Source organism: Aythya ferina (genome assembly GCF_964211825.1).
Source record: "Aythya ferina genome assembly, chromosome: 24".
In the NCBI taxonomy this organism is placed as follows: domain Eukaryota; kingdom Metazoa; phylum Chordata; class Aves; order Anseriformes; family Anatidae; genus Aythya; species Aythya ferina.
In genome coordinates this window covers 554,014-572,666 of record NC_140322.1, presented here as the reverse complement: position 1 = coordinate 572,666, position 18,653 = coordinate 554,014, and the positions used below count along the sequence as shown (strand labels likewise).

At 62.0% G+C, this 18,653-nt stretch overlaps 3 protein-coding genes across 4 annotated transcripts; 2 read left to right on the top strand and 1 right to left on the bottom strand.

The window, feature by feature from the left end:
* Positions 1-77: 77 nt before the first annotated feature.
* Positions 78-4,573, bottom strand: PPT1 (palmitoyl-protein thioesterase 1). Its single transcript, XM_084497019.1, has 9 exons — positions 4,456-4,573; positions 4,263-4,372; positions 3,379-3,506; positions 3,041-3,111; positions 2,136-2,238; positions 1,970-2,060; positions 1,398-1,496; positions 1,153-1,224; positions 78-710 (listed from the first exon to the last, which is right to left on the bottom strand). Exons 1-9 carry the CDS (start codon positions 4,547-4,549, stop codon positions 588-590), a joined length of 891 nt encoding a protein of 296 aa, XP_084353145.1. The 5' UTR covers positions 4,550-4,573; the 3' UTR covers positions 78-587.
* A 465-nt stretch (positions 4,574-5,038) lies between these two features.
* On the top strand, positions 5,039-7,951 carry RPL11 (ribosomal protein L11). Its single transcript, XM_084497020.1, has 6 exons — positions 5,039-5,102; positions 5,350-5,500; positions 5,772-5,878; positions 6,274-6,405; positions 7,104-7,214; positions 7,876-7,951. The coding sequence occupies exons 1-6, from the start codon at positions 5,097-5,099 to the stop codon at positions 7,903-7,905; spliced, it is 537 nt and encodes a 178-aa protein (XP_084353146.1). The 5' UTR covers positions 5,039-5,096; the 3' UTR covers positions 7,906-7,951.
* A 521-nt stretch (positions 7,952-8,472) lies between these two features.
* On the top strand, positions 8,473-18,116 carry ELOA (elongin A). 2 transcript variants are annotated; one of them, XM_084497016.1, is made up of 11 exons: positions 8,473-8,808; positions 10,406-10,462; positions 11,014-11,132; positions 11,958-13,173; positions 14,094-14,208; positions 14,583-14,738; positions 14,959-15,056; positions 15,329-15,509; positions 15,945-16,056; positions 16,352-16,503; positions 17,097-18,116. In XM_084497016.1, exons 1-11 carry the CDS (start codon positions 8,599-8,601, stop codon positions 17,156-17,158), a joined length of 2,478 nt encoding a protein of 825 aa, XP_084353142.1. In that variant the 5' UTR covers positions 8,473-8,598; the 3' UTR covers positions 17,159-18,116. The 2 variants fall into 2 exon arrangements, with proteins under 2 accessions (XP_084353142.1, XP_084353143.1); XM_084497017.1 differs by having other exon boundaries at positions 8,566-8,808; positions 14,586-14,738.
* Positions 18,117-18,653: the final 537 nt, after the last annotated feature.

The following is an 18,653-nucleotide window of genomic DNA, read 5'->3' as shown; positions in this document are numbered from 1 at the left end:
GGTTGCCCCGGGGGGTCCCGGCCTTTCCTCAGCTCTCCTTGACTCACGGCAGCAGTTGTCACACTGCACCTCTTGTGTCAGGTGGTTGGATGTAAAGGTCTTTATTGGTTTCAGTTGTACAAAAGTGCATAAAAGAAGCCATTAGTTGAAAATGGTTCAAGCTGTTAATACCCACTTAAAACTCCCCTTTCCCCAGAACCCCCTAAACGTGGTCTCTTTCCCCAGCCTGACTGATCTCTCCCCTGTGTACGGCCACCTAAGTCTATGGGGTTCTCCCCTCAGGAGGGGCTGCGTTCCTGCACTAGTGCCTGGTTAATACTGACAGTGCTTCTGGAGAGGAGCAGGGAGCTGGGACTTCAACCTCTCAAGCAGCTCGGTTCTCTCACCCTCACCACCTGCCCAGCCCGACCACTGCTCTGGTTGGGGCACGGAGTGCTTCAGCAGCAGTGCAGGGCTCAGCCCTGAGATTCATTTCCCCACCCCCCCACCCCTTCCCCCATCTCCCTGCAGCCTTGTCCAGCAGTGCTCGTGCACGTTAACTACGGGGAGCCCCCCAAGGTGCTCCCCCGCGGTGCCTCCCCCCAGGCTCACTGGAGGAAGGGGAGGATGGTGGCACAGAACCACTGCTCTGAGAACTGCAGGTGCTCCCCCTCCACCCCCAGGAACAGCAGCTTCCCGGCTTTGTCCATCTCCTGCAGCCCGAGGCGGTCCTGAAAAGAGAAGGGGGCTGAGAGCGTCCCGAGGGCTGCAGCAGCAGCTGGGGAGCCCCTCAGGGAGCCCCTCAGGGAGCAGCGCTGCCAGCCACAGGCTGCTGCAGCACGAGGGGCTGGCAGGCTGGAGCAGCTTCCACCTCTGAGCTTAAAGTTTCTCCTCAGAGAGGGGAAAAGGTCACTTCTGGTTTACAACAAGGCTTGAAAAAGAAGCAAAGCCCATTAAACACCTGTGGAAAGGGATCGTGAGCCAGGTGTGAAACCACCACCAGGGACCGGCCTGGAGGGAAACGGCTCCTGGCAAGGGGAGGCCGTGCCCCAGGATCAGCGGAGATGTGAGAGGAGCAGGACTGGGGGGTTCAGAGCTCCTAGAGGCCCTGGGGACACCGTTCCTGGGGAATCGAGTGGCACCTGCAGAAAGCTCTGCAGCAGCAGAACCTACCTCTGTGTACAGCGGCGTCTCCCTCAGCGGAATCGTCTCCTTGGCTTGGCCACTTTTGTAAAACCCAAACCACTGCCAGGAGAAACAGAGGGGAACAGTCACTGACTGGCTCCCAGAAGGCAAAACGGACTTCCTGGCTTCCTCTGCGCTCAGCCTGCCCCTCAGAGCTCTGCCACCGAAGGGCAGAGCAGAGCTGAGCAAGAACCAAAACCCGCCTGACGGCAGCCCCTGCCCTGCTGCCTCACCTCAGAGATCGGCGGGTCGACCATCGTGTCGTTGAGAAATTTCACCATCACAAACCTCTTCAGAGCCATCAGGTTCTTCTTGTACGTCTCATTGACGCCCTGGGTGAGAGCAGCACAGAAAGGCCCGAGTCGCTGAGCGGCCCCCACGAAGTTCCCCCAGGGAACCCGCCTGCTCCAACCACGTTGCAGCAGCGAAGGGAGCCCCAGCCCACACCAGCCTGGGAGGCAGGAAGGCGCTGTGCTGTGCTGTGCTCTGCCTTTGCTCTGCTCACGGCGTTCAGCCCCGTTCCCAGGCTGTAAGAAGGGGCCGGAGCTCTGCTGCCTGCCAGGGGAGGGCGAGGGGTCGCCCCGGGAAAGGTGCCGGGTGGGCCGGGCACTTGGTGCATCCTCCCAGGGAGCAGTGCCAGGAGCTGCTCTGGCTCTGGTTTCTGTCACAAACCTGCCAGGGCACGCACCGTGTACGCTCCTGGGGTGCAGGGCAGAAAACGCTCCCTTTGAACTCCGTGGAGAACACCAAGGAGCTCGCTGCTGCTGCTGCCCTGCTGGGATTAACGCACGGGGCAGCTGCGTACCCTCTCCTGGTTAATGTCAGCCAAGAAGATGCTGCTCTTCCTGTAGTCCTCCTCCCTCAAAGGGTCGTGCCAGTACTCCGCCTGCACCAAACTGGGAAGAGAAACCAGAGATCAGACCAGGAACCCGGAGCTTCTCACGCCTCTGCAGCCCGGCGAGGGAACTCACTGCTCCTGCACAGCCGGCGTGTAGGCGCCCAGATCCAGCGTCTTCCGGATCCAGTCGCAGATGTGGGAGCTCTCCCCGGGGCAGCGCGGGAAGCCGAACACGCCTGGGGGATGGGGACATCACGTAACAGCCGCTGAGCCGGGCTGCAATCCCTTAATCCCCCCGGCTGGTAAAGAACCGGCCTCTTACGGAGGGGTGGCAGGAATTAGCAGGGGATCAGGAGGCCGTTAATCCCCCGATCTCGTTAGACAGCCCTCCTGCCCCGGGCACTAACGAGCTGAGGCAGTGGCTGATGTTCTTGGGCTGAGGTTACTGCTCTGGAGGCTGGGGGCATGCAGGGGGGCAGAACGTTTCTCCAGCTCGCCTCGCGCCTTCCCTGGAGGTGTGGGGATGGTTCCCTACAACTCCCCTGCCCCACGCTACAGAGAAAGAGACCCAAGCCACGGGACGTCCCAGGGGAGACCACGTGAGATCTATCCCCAGCTACCCTCACCTGCACACTCCCTAAATACGCCTCACGCTGCCTCTTCTGTCCACTGCTGAGAGCACCTCTCCTTCCCCGGGGCTTCAGCCTTGCACGTGCCAGTTTTAGAACACCCCGAGACCCAGCAGGTTCAGTGGCACCATGAGGCTTTGCTGTGTACCCAGACATTTCTCCAGGCACAACTAACCCCACGCGCTTCCAAAGCATGTGGGAATCCTACTGAGCAGCCATCTCCTTACAAACCTCCCTGCTCAGTGCCAGTCAAGTCAGAAGATGACAACTGAGCCAAAGGCGGCCACCGTGTTTAGAGAGCAAAGGGACAGCCTGATTCCGGCTGTTTCTCAGGAGGAGGTCACACACCTCGCTCCTGCTGCCAACAAGAGCCCCCCGCCCATCCCAAGACAGGGTAAGAGGACGCTACCTTGGTGCTGCCCCCCAACGGAGATCAGATTGAGCATGGGAGGGGAAGGACACCTCTGGGCCACCGCCCTCCTGCGGAGAAAGGAGGAACCGAGTCAGCACCACGAGCACCCGGCCATGATCACTGCTCAGCGTGGGCTCAGGCACCGGGGCCATGTTTGCCTGGAGAATCACGCCTTGCTGCAGCCTCCTTCTGGAGTCTCCCCTCCTTTAGAGGGCTCCTGCCTTTAGGAAGGGATTTGTCCATCTACATCCGCTCAGTAGTTCAGGAGAATTTAAAATCAAAACCGACCCCCCCCCCCCAAAAGCACTGGGGGCAGAACAGAAACGTCAGCTTACAGGAACTGCCCTCCCTGGGAGAAGCCGATGGCGTTGTAGCCTCCTTTCAGGTGAGGGTCCGCGGCGAGCTGCCCGCACACCTCCCTCACTTGGTCGTTCGCGTTCATGAAGAAGCTGTTCTCCACGTCCTGGCAGCCAGATGAGGAAGCACAGCTGGTACCTTTACCATGGCTTAGGTTATTTTCATTTCTGCAAACTGAGCACTAAAAGCTCCACTTGTGAAAGAGCCCTTCACCTTCACAAGATGATGGAAACAGAATTCAGGCCCTGAGACTTCCCATCAGCACAGCTTTCTTCCTGCTCTGCCTGCAAAACTGCCTCCTCCAGAGCAGGGACACTTCCCCAAATTTCTTCCCAATTTCAGCTCCTTCAGATCGTGTTTTACACACGTTATGTACAGACCAACCCCCACCTGCCCTTTCCAGGTCCCAGTGAATAACACACACTGCTCCTTACTCTGACAGACCACGTAAAGAAACTTAGTGAGGCTCCGCAGAACAGACACAGAGGCGCAGCAGCAGCCTGTGTCTGTCACACTGGAGCTGTGCAGTGTGTTCCTTGCAATCACACAGGGTGCCTGGACGAGGCTTTAGCCTGGGCGTTCCCCACGCCCTGCACTGCCTGGGGCGGTTCCAATCAGCGCTAATGAGGACGCCCAGCAGGGGCTGCGCACACTGACCCGATTCGGGGGCGGGGGTTGTTTTTCCCCAGCTCCTTCCTGCAGGGATTGTCCCGGTGCCGTTGGTTTCTACCCGTCCGGCCGGTTCCCTCACGAGGCACCCAATTACCGGGGGTACCCAATTACCACCAATTACCGGGGCCCCCCTGCGGCCCCCCCCGGGGCCGTGTCTCGGCCTGCGCCCACCCTTCAGCCCCCCCGCTACCTGCAGGGCCGAGGCTCCGAGGCGCAGGGACAGCACGTAGGTGCCGGGCAGGCGGCGCTGCAGCAGCCCGCGGATGTAGCCCATGCTGCGGGGGTTGCAGCAGCTGTCACCTGCAAGGGAACGGCGCTGTCACGGCCCGGCTCGGCCCGGTAAGGTCCCGGAGCCGCCCCGGAGCCGTGCGGTGCCCACCCACCCATGCCGTGCCACAGCACCACGGGCGGGGCCGCGAGGCCCAGGCCCAGGCCCAGCCCCAGCAGCAGCGGCACCACCACACCGAGCGCCGCCATCTTGAATGGTCACGTGACACGCGCGGCGCGCTGGTCATGCGGCGGCGGGCGTGGTCTGAGCAGAACGGGGGGCGTGGCCTGAGGAGATGGGCGGGGCTTGACGATGGGGCGTGGATTGAGTGTGTGGGCGGGGTCTGAGCGGATCGAGGGCGGGGCCTGTGTCGGTGGGCGGGGCCGGCAGCGGCTGCGCGTGGCGGTTCCCGCCCACAGCCCCCGGGGGGGCGTGGCGGGGGGCCGGGGGGGGGGGGGGGGTCCCAGTGCCAGGTCCTGAGGATCCCGGCGGCCCCACAGGGCAGGGGGGTGCTGGGGGGGGGCACAAAGCGCCCCCAGGACCCTGCGGGACCCCCCCAGCTCCCCCGGGACCCTCAGGGTCCCCCCCCGGGGCGCGTCCCCGCGCCGCCGCCTCACGAAATGGCGGCGGGGGCGCGCGGTTGCCGGGCAACGAGCCCGGGAGGGGGGGGCGGGGCCGGCCTCCGGCCGCCAGGGGGCGCTGCCGCCCCATAAGGCCCCGCGGCGGGGCGGGGCCCGCCTCTTCCCCGCCTCCGCCATGGCGGTGAGTAGCGGCCGCCGCGGGCCGGGCCGGGCCTGCAGCCGCCATCCGCCGCCATCCGCCCTCGGCGGGGCCTCTCCGCGCCGCCGCCCGACGGGAGGGAGCGGGGGGAGCCGCGGGGAGGGAGCGGGGAGGGAAGGGGCCGGCGGGGAGCCCCGCGGGGCCGGCCGCCATGGGTAGGCCGCGGGGGCGGGGAGCGGCCGGGCCCTGTGCCCGGTGCCGGCCTGACCCCGCCGCCGTTTCTCCGTAGCAAGACCAGGGTGAGAAGGAGAACCCCATGCGCGAGCTGCGCATCCGCAAGCTGTGCCTCAACATCTGCGTCGGGGAGAGCGGCGACCGCCTCACCCGCGCCGCCAAGGTGCTGGAGCAGCTGACCGGGCAGACCCCCGTCTTCTCCAAGGGTGAGCGAGCACCGGGGGGGGGGCTGCTGCGGGCCCCCGGGGCTGCTTCTCGGTGCTCCTCGGCCTGCCGGGGCGGGCTGGGGGCCGGGCAGCTCGGGGCTGTGCCCGTCAGGCCGGGGGTGGCTGCAGCTCTGCCCCCGTCGCACAGGATTTCCCGTTGTCGCGGGGCTTTTTGCTTCTCAGTGATTTCCCAGGTGCCTGTGAGCCAGCTCCGAGTCCCCAGGAGGGGATTCTCGGAGCAGCCTCTGAGTGTCGTTGTTGCTGCCCGCAGCGCGGTACACCGTCAGGTCCTTCGGCATCAGGAGGAACGAGAAGATTGCCGTTCATTGCACGGTTCGTGGGGCCAAAGCAGAGGAGATTCTGGAGAAGGGGTTAAAGGTGAGCGGTGGGGCCGGGTCTTTGGCTTGTGAAAGAACAAAACTTAAACTGTTATCGGCTGAAAAGAGGCCTTGAAATGCTGCAGCTGGCCTAGTTACAGGTCAGTTGTGGATTTAAGGGTTGGGGCGGCATCTCTGATCCCCAGGCTGCTGGGTTTGCCTTGGTTCTCTGCTTGGCTGCTGTTCCTTCCTTGTTTAAGAGCGGGTTGGTGCAGTTGCTGCTATCTGTGGAGATTTTATCTTTGCTGCTGTGCCTCCTGAGCACGCTGTGGGATAAAAATTTTGGGGGTGAAGGCTTAACAGCACATAAGCAAGTTGTGGGTCTGGTAGCAGTTAGAACACGCAGGACTTGTCTGCAGTCAATAACAAAATGCTGACCGGTAACCCGTGTTTCAGGTGCGAGAATATGAGTTGAGAAAAAACAACTTCTCAGACACTGGGAACTTTGGCTTTGGCATACAGGAGCACATCGACCTGGGCATCAAATACGATCCCAGTATCGGTATCTACGGCTTGGACTTCTACGTGGTGCGTATCCCCCACTTTGTGTTCTGCGGGTTTGTGTGAAAGCTGCTGAAGGGAACCTAGGCTGGCAGTTGGCTCTTGTTAACGCTGCTGGAAGGTGGAAAGGTGTCAACAGAAGCCGTGCCTCAGCTGGGGCTCACGGGGCTGCTGTGAGACCCCCGATCCGTGGTGTCTGCAGAGACAAATACAGGGAAAAGTGCCAGGAGGTTAGGAAGGGAAAAGCAGCAGTGTGGGGACTGCGGGAGGGGACTTCGAGGCTGAAGGACGGGGCTGTGCCTGCTCTGCTCCCCGGTTCACGAGGTGGTGGGGGGCAGACAGCAGTGGCTGGCACGTTGAGCTCTCCTCCTGCTCTGCCCCGTGGAGCTGTTCCCTGCTCTGCACTGCTCCGTGTGCCTCTGCTGGAGAGCTGAGCCCTGAGGGTGTGGAGCAGCGCGTCTGCCCCGCGCACGTTGGGTTAGCCGTGTCTGTGTGCGGGGCTGTCCGGCCGAGGAGCTGCCCCCGTGGGCTCAGCTGCCTGCTTGGAGTTGCTCACACTTCAGTTTACGTTGGGGCTGGGGAAGATGATGCTTTAAGTCCTGAACATGACCCAGAGAGTGAGATGTCACTGGTTTGGGAGCTCTGGGCTTCCTTCCTAGCACTGTGCTTGTGTTAATGAAGCAAATCAATGCCAGAATGACACGGTGCCGCTGCTCTCCTGGCAGGTGCTGGGCAGGCCTGGTTTCAGCATCGCTGACAAGAAGCGCAGAACCGGCAACATCGGGGCCAAGCACAGGATCGGGAAGGAGGAAGCCATGCGCTGGTTTCAGCAGAAGGTAGGGCCCGGCCTCGTGGCTTCCAGCCCGAGAGATCCCAGCAAGTGTCAGCAAAACGCGTGGCTGCTGTGCCCTTCCCTGCGGAGGGGGTGCAGCGAGGCTCTGGGCAGGACGTTAATCGCTGCTGAATGGTTCGGATGGAGCAACCCAATAAAACCTGTGCTGGGGTTTGGCTGCCCGCAGCTCTCCCTGCCTGGATTGTGAGTGGGAGATGCCAAAAGGTTGAGATTCGTGGAAATGGGCTGCTGGTGGCTTTTTTCCTTTTTTTTTTTGAAGAGGTGGAAGGGGTGAGCAGCCGGTCTGGTAGCTCTTCATGAGCCACACTGCTCCGAGCTGCACTGGTCCTGCCCTGCAGAGGGGGAACCCAGCCTGCTCCTGCTGAGCTCTGCTCCACACCTCAGCTCAGTTCTGTGAACCCCCAGATGAGGGGCTGGAATGGGGCTGAGTTAATTCTGGTCAGATCCAACTTGCTTGGCTGGCCTGGTGAGCGGGGAGCAGTGCTCTTCTGAACAAAGCCCCCCTGAGAAACTCACAGCGGGGCGGTTAGCTCAGGGGGTGCTGAACCTCCAGGCTGCCTGCTTGGGGTGCAGCTGGTGCCCGTTTTTCCCCGGGGGGCCGTGCCTCTCCCTGCCTCACGTGGTTCTTTCTCCTTTCCTCGCAGTACGATGGCATCATCCTTCCCGGCAAATGAAGAGCTCCTGTTACCAAAAAGCAAATAAAGTTTTATAACTCCCAAACTCCTGGTGTGCGCTTTGTGGGGGCTCTTCTGAGCTGGGAAGCTGCTGGGACGTGCACTGGGGCAGCAGGACGAGGGGGGCTGCGACACCGAGTGCTTGAGGGAGGCTCCCGGCCCCGAGGAGCGGGTGTTGGGCCTGCACTGGTTGTGCTCTCTGCCTCTGTACTGCCCTACGGCACGGGCACTGCAGAGAAATGCCCTGAGAAAGGTAAAAGGGGAGAAAATTGACTACAAAAAAAAACCCATCCAGCTCTTGAGTGTTCCCAGATCCCGGTCTGAAGCTTGGCAGTGGCCTCAGCCCCAACGCACGGGGTAACCGAGCACCCCGCGGGTGGTTAAGGCTGGGCACGGAGCGGGGGGCACCGTGTGCTCCTCCCGGCATTCAGACACCTCCACAAAACCACGGAGAAAGGAGAAAATTTGGTAAAAGCCCCTTGCAGGAGGTGAGCAGGGAGCGGGGGGCAGAGCTGCCCGCGGGCCCCGCGCAGGACCCGGGGGGGGCAGCTCCGGGCCCAGGCCCCGCCCCCTCCCCGTGCCCCGCCCCTTGGCGCTGTTGGGGGCGGGGCCGCGCTCTCCCCGCCCGCTGCCAGCCCCCGCCGTGGCGCCAGGCCCCAAGATGGCGCCGTGGCGGCTCTGCCCTCAGCCGCCATGGCCGCCGCCGCCGGGCAGCGCGACGCCACTTCCGCTTCCCGCCCGCACCCAAGATGGCGGCGGCGGCCGGGAGGCGCCGTGTGGCGAGCGGGCGGTGAAGCCGCTTCCGGCGCCGCGGCCCGGCCAGCAGTCAACATGGCGGAGTCGGTGCTGGAAGTCGTGGGCCGGCTGCAGTCGCGGCTCGCGGGGAGCTCCGAGCCCAAGAAGGTGCCGGGGGAGGGGGCCGGGGGGGGCCGGGGGCGGCGGGCGATGACCCGGGGGGGGCGGCGGGGCTGAGCCCGGGGCGCGGCGGGGCCGGGGGCCGCGGGAGGCGGCGGCCCCGGGCGGAGCGGGGCCGGGCCCCGGCGGGGGGGGGGTCCTGGGAGGCCCCGGGGGTGCTGCCGGGCCCCTCCCGGAGCCCCGCTCCCGGTGCCCCGCGGCCGCCCCTGGGGCCCTGCGAGCTGCGGGGCCGAACCGGCCGCCCCCCGGCGCCCCCGGGCCCGTCTCTGCCCGGGGGGGGCCCGGCCCGGCCCGGTCCCGGCCTCTCGCGGCGCTGCCGGAGCTGTGCCCGGTGCCGTGCGGGGCTGGGGGGGGGTGGCAGGGTGCCGGGTGGGGTCTGTGGGGACCGAGCTGGGAAAACGGCACCGGGCGCTGCCAACGTGGCTCGGACGGGGTGCCCGGGGGGCTGGGCACCTGGGCTGCCCCGGGGTGGTCTCTGCCCCCAGCAGGGGGGTGCCGGGGTTGGGGGGGGGCAGAGGCAGAGTGGGCAGGAGGGGGGGGGGGGGGACACCGGGCTGTGCTGGTTGGGGACCGGCCCCTGTGAGAGGAGCGCCAGGGGCTGAGCGGCTGCTGGAGGGAGGAACCGATCTGCCCACGGTAAAGCTCTGTCAGCTGGGAGTACCTGCACGCGGTTTGTACAGCTTCAGTTTTTGGCTGATTGAGCCGAGCTTTGCCCTGCGCTGGGTTTCCCAGCCCCGTCCCTGCCTGGTGCTGCCGGGCCGGGCTCCTGCACTGGTGCCAGGGCAGGTCCGGTGTCACGGCCGTCAGCTCGGTGCCGTACGGGCAGTGCGGGCACCAAATGCCGGGTTTCCTGCAGCACCCCCAGGTTTGCAGCCTGGCCGAGAGTTCTGCCGGCACCGAGCTGTGTGAGCACTCCTGGTGCAGGTGTGGGCACTTGGCGCTGACACGGAGCCGCCCATGCAGAGGCAGCAGCAGCGTGCCCAGCGTGTGGGGCAGCGTGGGGACAGGCAGGGCCTCGGGACGGGAGCTGGCGTCCTGCTCTGGGGCTTGGGGAAGGGAAAGGAGGGGGCTGCAAGGGCTCGGCTGCCTGCAGGCAGCAGCTGAGAGCTGAGGGGCTGCCAGCGGTGCCGGCCCAGGGAGCGTCCGCAGAGGAGCTGGGGGGTTCCTGAGGTCTTCAAGACCATCTGGAAATCCTCCCCAGTTTGCAGAGCTCCGGGAAGGTCTCACCTGTGTCACTTTCCCCCTCCCCTTGCCAAGGGACCTGATTCTCAGCAGTGTTCTGGGGGTGGTGTGTGGTGCCTCTGCTCCCCGTGCCGTAAGCCAGCCAGGATGCCGTCCTCTGTGTAGGAAGGGCTCCGACCTGGGTGTTCCAAGGTTCTCAGAGGCTCTCCCAGGTGAAGAGACGATTTCTTTACGGTTTGTCCCTGTGTTCAGCTCCCTGGGGGCTTGGTTTGGAGGCAGTGACCAGCCGCCTGCTGCTCGGGTCCGTGCGACGAGCTCCCGTGCAGGGCAGGGCTTTATTCCCTTCCCATCACAGTCTGTGGCTCTGTGACAAGCCTGAACCCTTCCCTTCTTGTCTCTGCAGCTGCTGAAAAGTCTGAAGAGGCTGTCGGAGCTGCCCATCACGGTTGATATCCTCGTGGTAAGAGCTGTGAAACCCCTCGTGCTCTCACCGTGTCTGCCGGGTGCCGGTAGCTGCACTCCTGGAGCAGGGCGCGCTGCACGAGCCTCCTGCTGCAACGCGGGGTCCCAGAGCTGCTGCTGGTTGGGTTCTCACAACGCCAGGCACAAAGCGAGTGCGGGGCCGCGGGGGGCAGGGCGTGGTTCTGGTCTCCCAAAAGCTGGATCAGGGCGTGGGGGGCAGAGCAGTCCCTAACTCCGTGCCACTCCGGTCACCGGTAGGAGCTGCGAAGCCCTGGAAGCATCAGTGCCTTCAAACAGTTATGGGAAATAGGAAGGTAGCTTATTAAACTAATTCATGAGCGTTTGATTAAGGCAGACTTGTTTCCTTTACAGAACTGTAGTAAAGTGTACAATGTCTGCTGAAACCGTACCGCGTTGCGTGGTGCCTGTGCTGCTCCTGCAGGGAAGCTCGGTTCTGCCTGGCGGGGATAGGTAGCGCTTGGTAGGACGCTCAGCGGAGGTGAGGATGGGTTGTGCCGGGGTGAATTCATGTCTTGGCTCTCTCTGAAGGAGACGGGCGTGGGGAAGACAGTGAACGGCCTGCGGAAACACGAGCTGGTGGGAGACTTCGCCAAGAACCTGGTGGCCAGGTGGAAGAAGCTGGTGCCGGTCCCGCAGGAGGCAGACAGGTGGGTGAGCCCGCTCGGTTGGCTGCACGGTGAGCTCTGCGGAGGCTTTGCAGTGGAGGTTAGGAACTGCTCTGGCAGAGCTTGTAGTGTGAGAGCTCTGCGGGCCCTTCTGCCTGGGCTCGGGGTACAGCTCCTGCCCGCGGCAGCCACGGGGCGCTGGGTTCTGGCAGCTGCAGCTCGGAGGGAAGGCAGGGCCCCAATTTCACGTGAGAGCAGTTTGATGGGGAGATTAACGGCAGAGGCCGAGAGAGGCCCTCGCTGAGGCAGGAGGTGCAGTCAGCTCCCTGCCCGCTTCACTGTGTCCAGGAGAGGGGAGGGAGTTCCAGGCCCAGGGCAGCGGCTGGCTCTGGGAGAAGGCTCCTGTGTGCCTGAATCCTGTGGAAAAGGAAAGCTGAGGCCAGCAGCCACACCGCGGTGACAAAGCCGTGCTGAAAGCTGCAGTGGGATCGTTTCAGTGTGGCTGATAAAGAGCCGGTTACTCACGGTGGCTTGGGCGGCTCCGGTATCCCTGCAGGCTTTCAGTGGTGACCTGGAGGCCGTGCTCTGTGCGTGCACTGGGCTGTGTGGGCGCTGAGAGGTCTCGTGCACGTTTGTCCTTGCTCGTCTCTGGCCCTAATAGAAGTGCTTCCCCAACTCCTGCTCCAGACGTGTAGTTCCTAAAGCCCTGAGCAGTGCCATGACAGGGACAGGAATGCTCCTGCCACAGAAGTGCCAAACCCAATTTTAGTCCCCTCGAGCAGATTCCCAGCCCTGCTGTCCGTGGTGTAGCTCTTTTCGTTCACACTGAGACCTTTCCCTAACTCGTTTGTTCTCCCACCCCTTTAGGAATAACCTGGACTCTGAAGACCGTGACTACGAGAGGAACAGCTCAAGGAAAAAACGAGAACCTTCCCCCAGGGAGGATGAGGAACACGACCAGGACTATTCCGAGCCTTTCCAGCCCTCCTGCAGCCAGTCCTATAGCCCAGACCACAGGGAAAAGAAGTCCAAAAGGTATTCGGGGCCTGAGAGGGCCCACGAGACTTATGACTATAGCAGCCAGGAGGATAAGGGATGGAGCAGATCTTCCCCAGTGCTCTCTTCAGATCAAGAGTACTCAGACTATGGACACGCTGCGTCTCCTGCGCCCAGCGAGAGCCCTCAGGACATGGACACAGACCCGTACGCCTCCGAGGAGCAGGAAGAACCTGCGGGATTTCATCAGAAGGCTGGGAAAGGCCACGGCTTTCAGGAGAAGCTTGGGGGAGGCCGAGAGAGGAACCCCGGGGAGTCCCACGACAAAGGGAGCGTGAGTCGGAACAAAGAGCACAAGGCTTCTCACAAGGAGAGGCAGCGACTCGACGGTCGGCTGGAGGACAGGACCTCTGCCTTCAGCCCGGAAAGGTCGCACAAGGCGGCCTTTAAAGAGCAGCTCCGAGAGAGCCCCGTGGCGGGGTGCAGCAAGGAGAAGCAGAGGACGTCGGACGGCACCAGGAAGGAGAAGGGCCGAGAAAGCAGCTCCTCCAGGAAGGAGAAGCTGCACGTGCAGCCGCACCTGGAAGAGTCCCCGGACAACCACGTGAAGAAGAGGAAGCACCAGGACCCCGAGAAAAGCAAGGTGGAAAAATCCAAGCCGGGCCTGGAGACATCGAGCAGGGAGCGGGAGAAACGGAAAGCTGAGAGTGACTCCTCAAACAGGGTGAAAGAGAAGGGGGGTTCTGGGAGCTTAAAAACTTCCGAGGGGAAGCACAAAGCCTCTGAGGCGGACAAAAAATCTGTGGGCTTTTCCTCAAATTTTGGGGAAGGGGAAGTGGAGGATGAGTTTGAACAACCCACGATGTCCTTTGAGTCGTACCTCAGTTACGACCAGCCCCAGAAAAAGAAAAAGAAAGTGGCCAAGCCCTCCGTGCCAGCCGGGGACAAAGACCAAGGGCACAGCAAACAGAACGGATCCAAAGCCAGTACCAAGAGCTCGAGCTCGAGTCGGAAGAGCCCAAGCCACAAACGGACGAGTGAGAAAAAGGCAGAGAAGAAACAACCAGAGGCTCCTAAACCAAACAGGGTAAGGCTGGGAAGGATCCCAGGGGAGTGACACAGGTGGGGTCGGGGTCGGCTGTCCTCGGCCCTCTGCTGTCTGGGGCTCGTTATCTCCCCCCGAGGTGCTGGGCAGTGCTGTGCATCGGGCTAAAACTGTCAGTTGGTGTTATCTTCGTCAATATGGCAGTTTTGTTGACTAAATCTGTTGGTCCGAAGAAATGGGAGAATTGGTGATACAATGCAGCTGGTTCTAGAAGCCTGACCCTGTGTGAGAACCTGGCAACCAAGGCGTGCTTCTGTCTGTTCCTTGCCTCCTGGGTGCCAAGGCTGTGTGTAGAAGCACGGGTTAGAGTGTAAAACCATTCCTACTTAGCCTTTTTACTCACCTTTGAAACTTTTTGGAGTAAACTCCTCCAAAAGTGTTAATCTTAGCAGCATTTCACAATCCTCCCTTGCCGTTCGTTCTAACAAGCATTCAGTGCAGAGGCTCCAGCTTTTCCCCCGGTGCGTGAGGTTCCCCTCCCCTCCGCCACTGCTGAACCTTCTGCAGGAGGGGAGGAGGAAGGAAAGAGACGGGACAAGTGAGCGAGTGCTTGGGTCAGGAGCTTTGGGCAGCCTCCTCTTCTGTGTTTTTGTTGTGTTTTTTTAAACCTTTGCATTGTTCATCTGACTGGGGCTCTTGTCAGAGTCCTTCAGTGCTGAATTCAGCAGGTGAGGCTGTTACCAGAGGGTTCTGGGTGGTTCCTGTCCTGCATTTTGGCTCCGTGTGGCAGCGCAGGCCGTCACAGCGATGTGGCAGGAGCACAGCCCGCCCGGGCTGCTCCCTGGAGCCGGCTGAGCAGCGCCGTGCTTACCTGGGGCACCAAACTGAGTGCAGGTCCTGCTGGGCTGCGCTGGCAGGGCCTAACGCTCACGGCTTACTGCGTGTCTGTCCTCTCCCCCCAGATCCTCTTAGATGTGGTGCCAACGTTGCCAGACATCCCGCTGCCCCCCATCCAGGCCAACTACCGCCCTCTCCCCTCAATCGAGTCCATCACCTGCTCCCAGACGAAAAGGAAAGGTAGGGTGGGAGGAAATGGGTTTGGGACGGGCTGCAGGCAGGGGGAGGGTGGCAGCTGGGCTCAGCTCTTCGTGCTGGGGGCCGGTGCCCTGTCTGATGCCCGGAGCCTGGGCTGGAGCAGTCGAACGCCTCAGAGGGGCCTTCGGAGCTCCTCTGCTCCCCCTGCCCGACCACCTCCGGGAGATATTTGCTGACCCTCACTGGGGCTTTGGCCTCGCTCTCCCTGAACTGGTGGCAGGGCTCCTGGAGGGCTCGGTCCTTGTTGGGTCCATCAGTCTGCTTCTGGCTGGCTCTGGCTCGTCCCCTGTGCCGTTCGTCGGGGTGGGAGCTTCGTTCCTCTGTGCCTTCCTCACTCCGAGCCTTGCTCCTTCCAGCAGTGTCCTCGCCAGTGGAGGAGAGCGAGGCAGGCTTCACGGGCCGACGGCTGAATTCGAAGATGCAGGTGTACTCGGGCTCCAAAACCGCCTACCTCCCGAAGATGATGACTCTGCACGAGCAGTGCATCAGGGTCCTCAGCAACAACATCGACTGTGAGTACGGTTCCTGCTCTGTGCTCCTCACCCTGCCCTCGCTCCCCACTGAAGTCCCGGTGCCTCGTGTGTGTCACACCTGCAGTTCCTTTTCCCTCCCCCCGTGCTGGGTGGCAGCGTGCGGCACTGCTGGCTTTTCTACTGCGTGTCAGGGTATCGAGCCCTTTCCTTGGCAAGGAAGGAGCGGGATAAATACTGTGTGCGTCTTGCTTCTCTCTAGCGATCTATGAAGTGGGTGGTGTCCCTTTCTCAGTGCTGGAGCCAGTGTTGGAGAGATGCACCCCAGAGCAACTGTACCGCATCGAGGAATGCAATCATGTGAGTGCCTTGGCCTGGGGCAGGGATGCTGACACGCGGACGAGCTGTTCTGTCCTGTCTGTGGTAGCAGAATGGCAAAGAACAACGTGCTCCAAACGTGTGAATTCTCCTGCTCGAGTCACAACTTCCCAGATTTGCCATCTGCTGCGGGCTGGCCCCAAGCCCCCCGCCTGCTGTGGTGCTGCAGTGGTGCTGAGGGAGGGGAGGGGTGGCAGGGACAGGGAAGCGGAGGTGTCAGGAAGGATCCCGGGTTACCCGTGGGTGTGTTTCAGGTTCTGATCGAGGATACGGATCAGCTGTGGCACAATCACTGTCTCCGAGACTTCAAGAACGAGAAGCCAGAGGAGTTTGAGTCCTGGCGGGAGATGTACCTCCGCCTGCACGACGCACGGGAGCAGCGGCTGCTCATGCTGGCACGGAACATCGGCTCCGCTCACGCCAACAAGCCCAAAGGTGGCGTGGGGCTGAAGGGCCTGGGGAACAGCCGGGTGCCTGGGAATGCTGCTGGGGGGTCCTTTGTGGGGAAGGTCTCTCAGGGTGGCTGCTTTGAATCTAGTCCAAGTCAGGAGTTGCTTAACTCCTGTCCAACATGTGCTTAATGGCTTAGCAGGCTCCAAAGCTCTCCCATGGTGTGGGCAGGGCAGTGTTTTACAGCAAGGACAAACTTGTTTTGGTGAACAAAATGAGAATGAGTGGCCTCCTCGGTCTGACCCGTCACAGGCAGTGTGACTGCAAGGGTGCAGACCTGAGGAGGAGGCTCTCAGCTGAGCTTTGGGGATGGACGAGCTGGGGAAAGGTGCTGGGAGCTTGCTGCAGTGAGACAGATACCAAAGAGCCTGCTTTGTGTCAGGCTGGATCTCAGCACTGTTTCCTTCTGGACTCCTGTAGGCAGAGTGGCCAAAATGGCCTTTGTGAACTCCGCGGTGAAGCCACCTCGGGACGTGCGGAGACGACAGGAGAAGTTTGGGACCGGAGGGGCTCTTCTGCCGGAGAAGACCAAGTGAGTGTTTCCCAGCAGCACTGACTCTTCGGGGCCTTTTCTCCTCTGGGCTTCTGCCAGCTTCCCCCTGACCCCTGCCTCTTGGCAAGAAAGGAAATTGTGTGTTTGGGGGATCTTTCTGCAGTAAGCTTGTGACTGTAACAGCCTCTTTCTTGCTGGGAAGGGCTGAGGTCCTGGTTGGTGCTGGCTCCATGCCATAGCAGCCTTGCTGCTGTCAGCAGTGGGGCTGGTGTGTGAACAGCTGCATCAAATCCCAGGAACACCTCCACTGAAATGTCCTGTCTCTGCGTTTCAGAGTAAAACCAGTCTTCTGCACATCTGGCAAAAGCCACGCTCGTGTGAGCGAGGAGCAGTCCTACGACGGGCCCAGCACCAGCAGTGCCCATTCTGTCCCGTCGTCAGGTAGCACCTTCCCCTCCTACGACCCCAGGAAGCCACCAGTGAAGAGTGAGTACCAGCCACGGGATGTCCCTGGTGTCTGCAGCTCCTCCCTTAGGCGTGCAGGAATCTGCTGCTGCAGAGAAATGCAGGCTGTGCCCGGGGGTTGGTGCCGGGAGCCTCCCCTCTCCACGAGGGGGAGCAGGGTGAAGCCTGTTCAAACTTCATTCACAAGAAGCGTAGGGAAGCAGCTGGAGTCAGGGTGTGGAGGTTTGGGTTTGCTTTTGGGCTCTCCAAAAGTCCTGGCAGCGCCTAAGGAAGCTGATGCTCCCACGTGTCTGCCTTACTCACCTGCTTGTCCCCGATGGCTGCATCAGCCTGTCCCTAAGGGTCCCAGCGAGGCCAGGAGCCTGCACGTTGCCCTGTGCTTTGTGTCCATGCAGCTCTGTAATAAGGACACTGTGGTGCTGCTCCTCTGGGAAGGCAGCAGCGAGTTTAACCAAGGCTCTGTTGCCGCGGTGCCGAAAGCAGCGTGGGCCCTCCTGGGTCTGAGACCCGAAAATAGGACGGGAGCCGTCAGGGCACAGCGCTGCACGCCTCCCGTCTGCTTTCCTCGCCTCACCTCCGCTTTAACGTTGGTTTCCTTTTCTTCTCTTTTGCAGAAATTGCACCCATGATGGCAAAGACTATCAAAGCTTTTAAAAATAGATTCTCTCGGAGATAAGTTTGCAGCGCAGAGCTGGGAAATTCCCTCTCGTGGGGAAGTGGCACTGAAGGGGAAGCAGGTACCCGAACAGCCCAGGTCCCTTGAACTCTGCGGAGGCTGCAGCTGCTGGGAGAGGCTTCGATCTGCACAAGATGACAGCACAGTATTTTATCTTTTATTCTTGTCCCTTCCTCTGTGTCAAGCCCACTTCCCTTCTCCCTGACATCCCGTTTCTGGCCTTGTCTTCTGTCAAAAGAAGGGTGTACAGAATCTCCAGACATGAGGAAATGTGAAGTCTTGGCACCTGCTGAGAGTGGGAAATCCAGAGACTATTTACTATTTAACCTCCTAATAAATTATGAAAAGGTTTTAATTAATCCCTTGCCCCCCTAGCCCACCGGTACTATTTATGTTGCTCCCAGTAGTCTCCCCCCTCCCGGCCCAGCCCGAGGGCCGCCCTTCCTGGCCAGCGGGCAGGAATCGGCCGGGTGGGCGCTGGGGGCCGCGGGGAGCCGCTCCCTGGGGCCTTTCCCCGCGGCCTCGAACCTGCAGGGCCCCGGCTGCCCCCGGGCTGTCCGGGACAGGTGGCAGTGGTGGCCCTTTGCTCATCGCTCCTTTGGCAAGCGCATCACGTCCCGAGGCTTTGCTCTCTGATCGTATATCTTAATAAACTCGTAGCTCTCCACCTTCTCTCTGCTGGTCCTGTAGATCTCGTACAGAGCTCACGGTGGTGCAGGGGTGCGGGGAGCCCCCGGGGCTCTTCCTCTGCTGCTGTCGTCTTCTGCTGGCTGCCGGGAATAAAACCTTGAGGGGTTGGGGAGAAATCTCTGTGCACCGATGAACGTTTTAACTTTTTTAATTTGGAGGGAGTGGACTTTGTCTGCCTCTGGAACTGAAAATGTTTTTAAAATATTACTGCAGGCATTGTTTGCCTCTTTTAATGGAAAGAAGGAATAAATTTATCTTGTTTTCTGTGTGGGACTGGGCAGGATTCATTTTCAGTGTGGGAGCTGGCGCTTACATCCCGTGCTGCCCCTGTGCGTTTGCTTGGGAAGCAGCGAGGGGCTCAGCCTCTGAACCGAGCCCCCCTGGGCTGGAGGTGGGTAACGGGGGGGAGGGGGGGGGCTGCCCTCACCGGGACGGGCCCCAGGGCAGGAGCTGCAGGCGGGTGGCTGTGCTCGGTGCCACAGGAGCTCTGCGAGGACGGGCGGGGTGAGCGCCCTGGCCCTGGGGGTGCCGGGGGGCACCGGGGGGGGTTCAGGATGGATTCAGGATGCGTGGGGCTGTGACGGGGGGGAGCCGGCCCCCCCGGGCAGAGGGGAAGCCCCCAAATTGTGTCCTGTAACGGGTGGGGGCCTGCTGGGGGCTGGGACCTGCCCGGGGGGCAGCCGGAGGGGGCTCGGGGGGGGGCTGGGGGCGGCCGGGGCCGGGCTCTGCTCGGGGCCCTGCCCCGGGGGCAGGGGGGCTGCGGGGGGGGCAGGGAGGGGGCGGGGCCTCACGGGGTGGGCGTGGA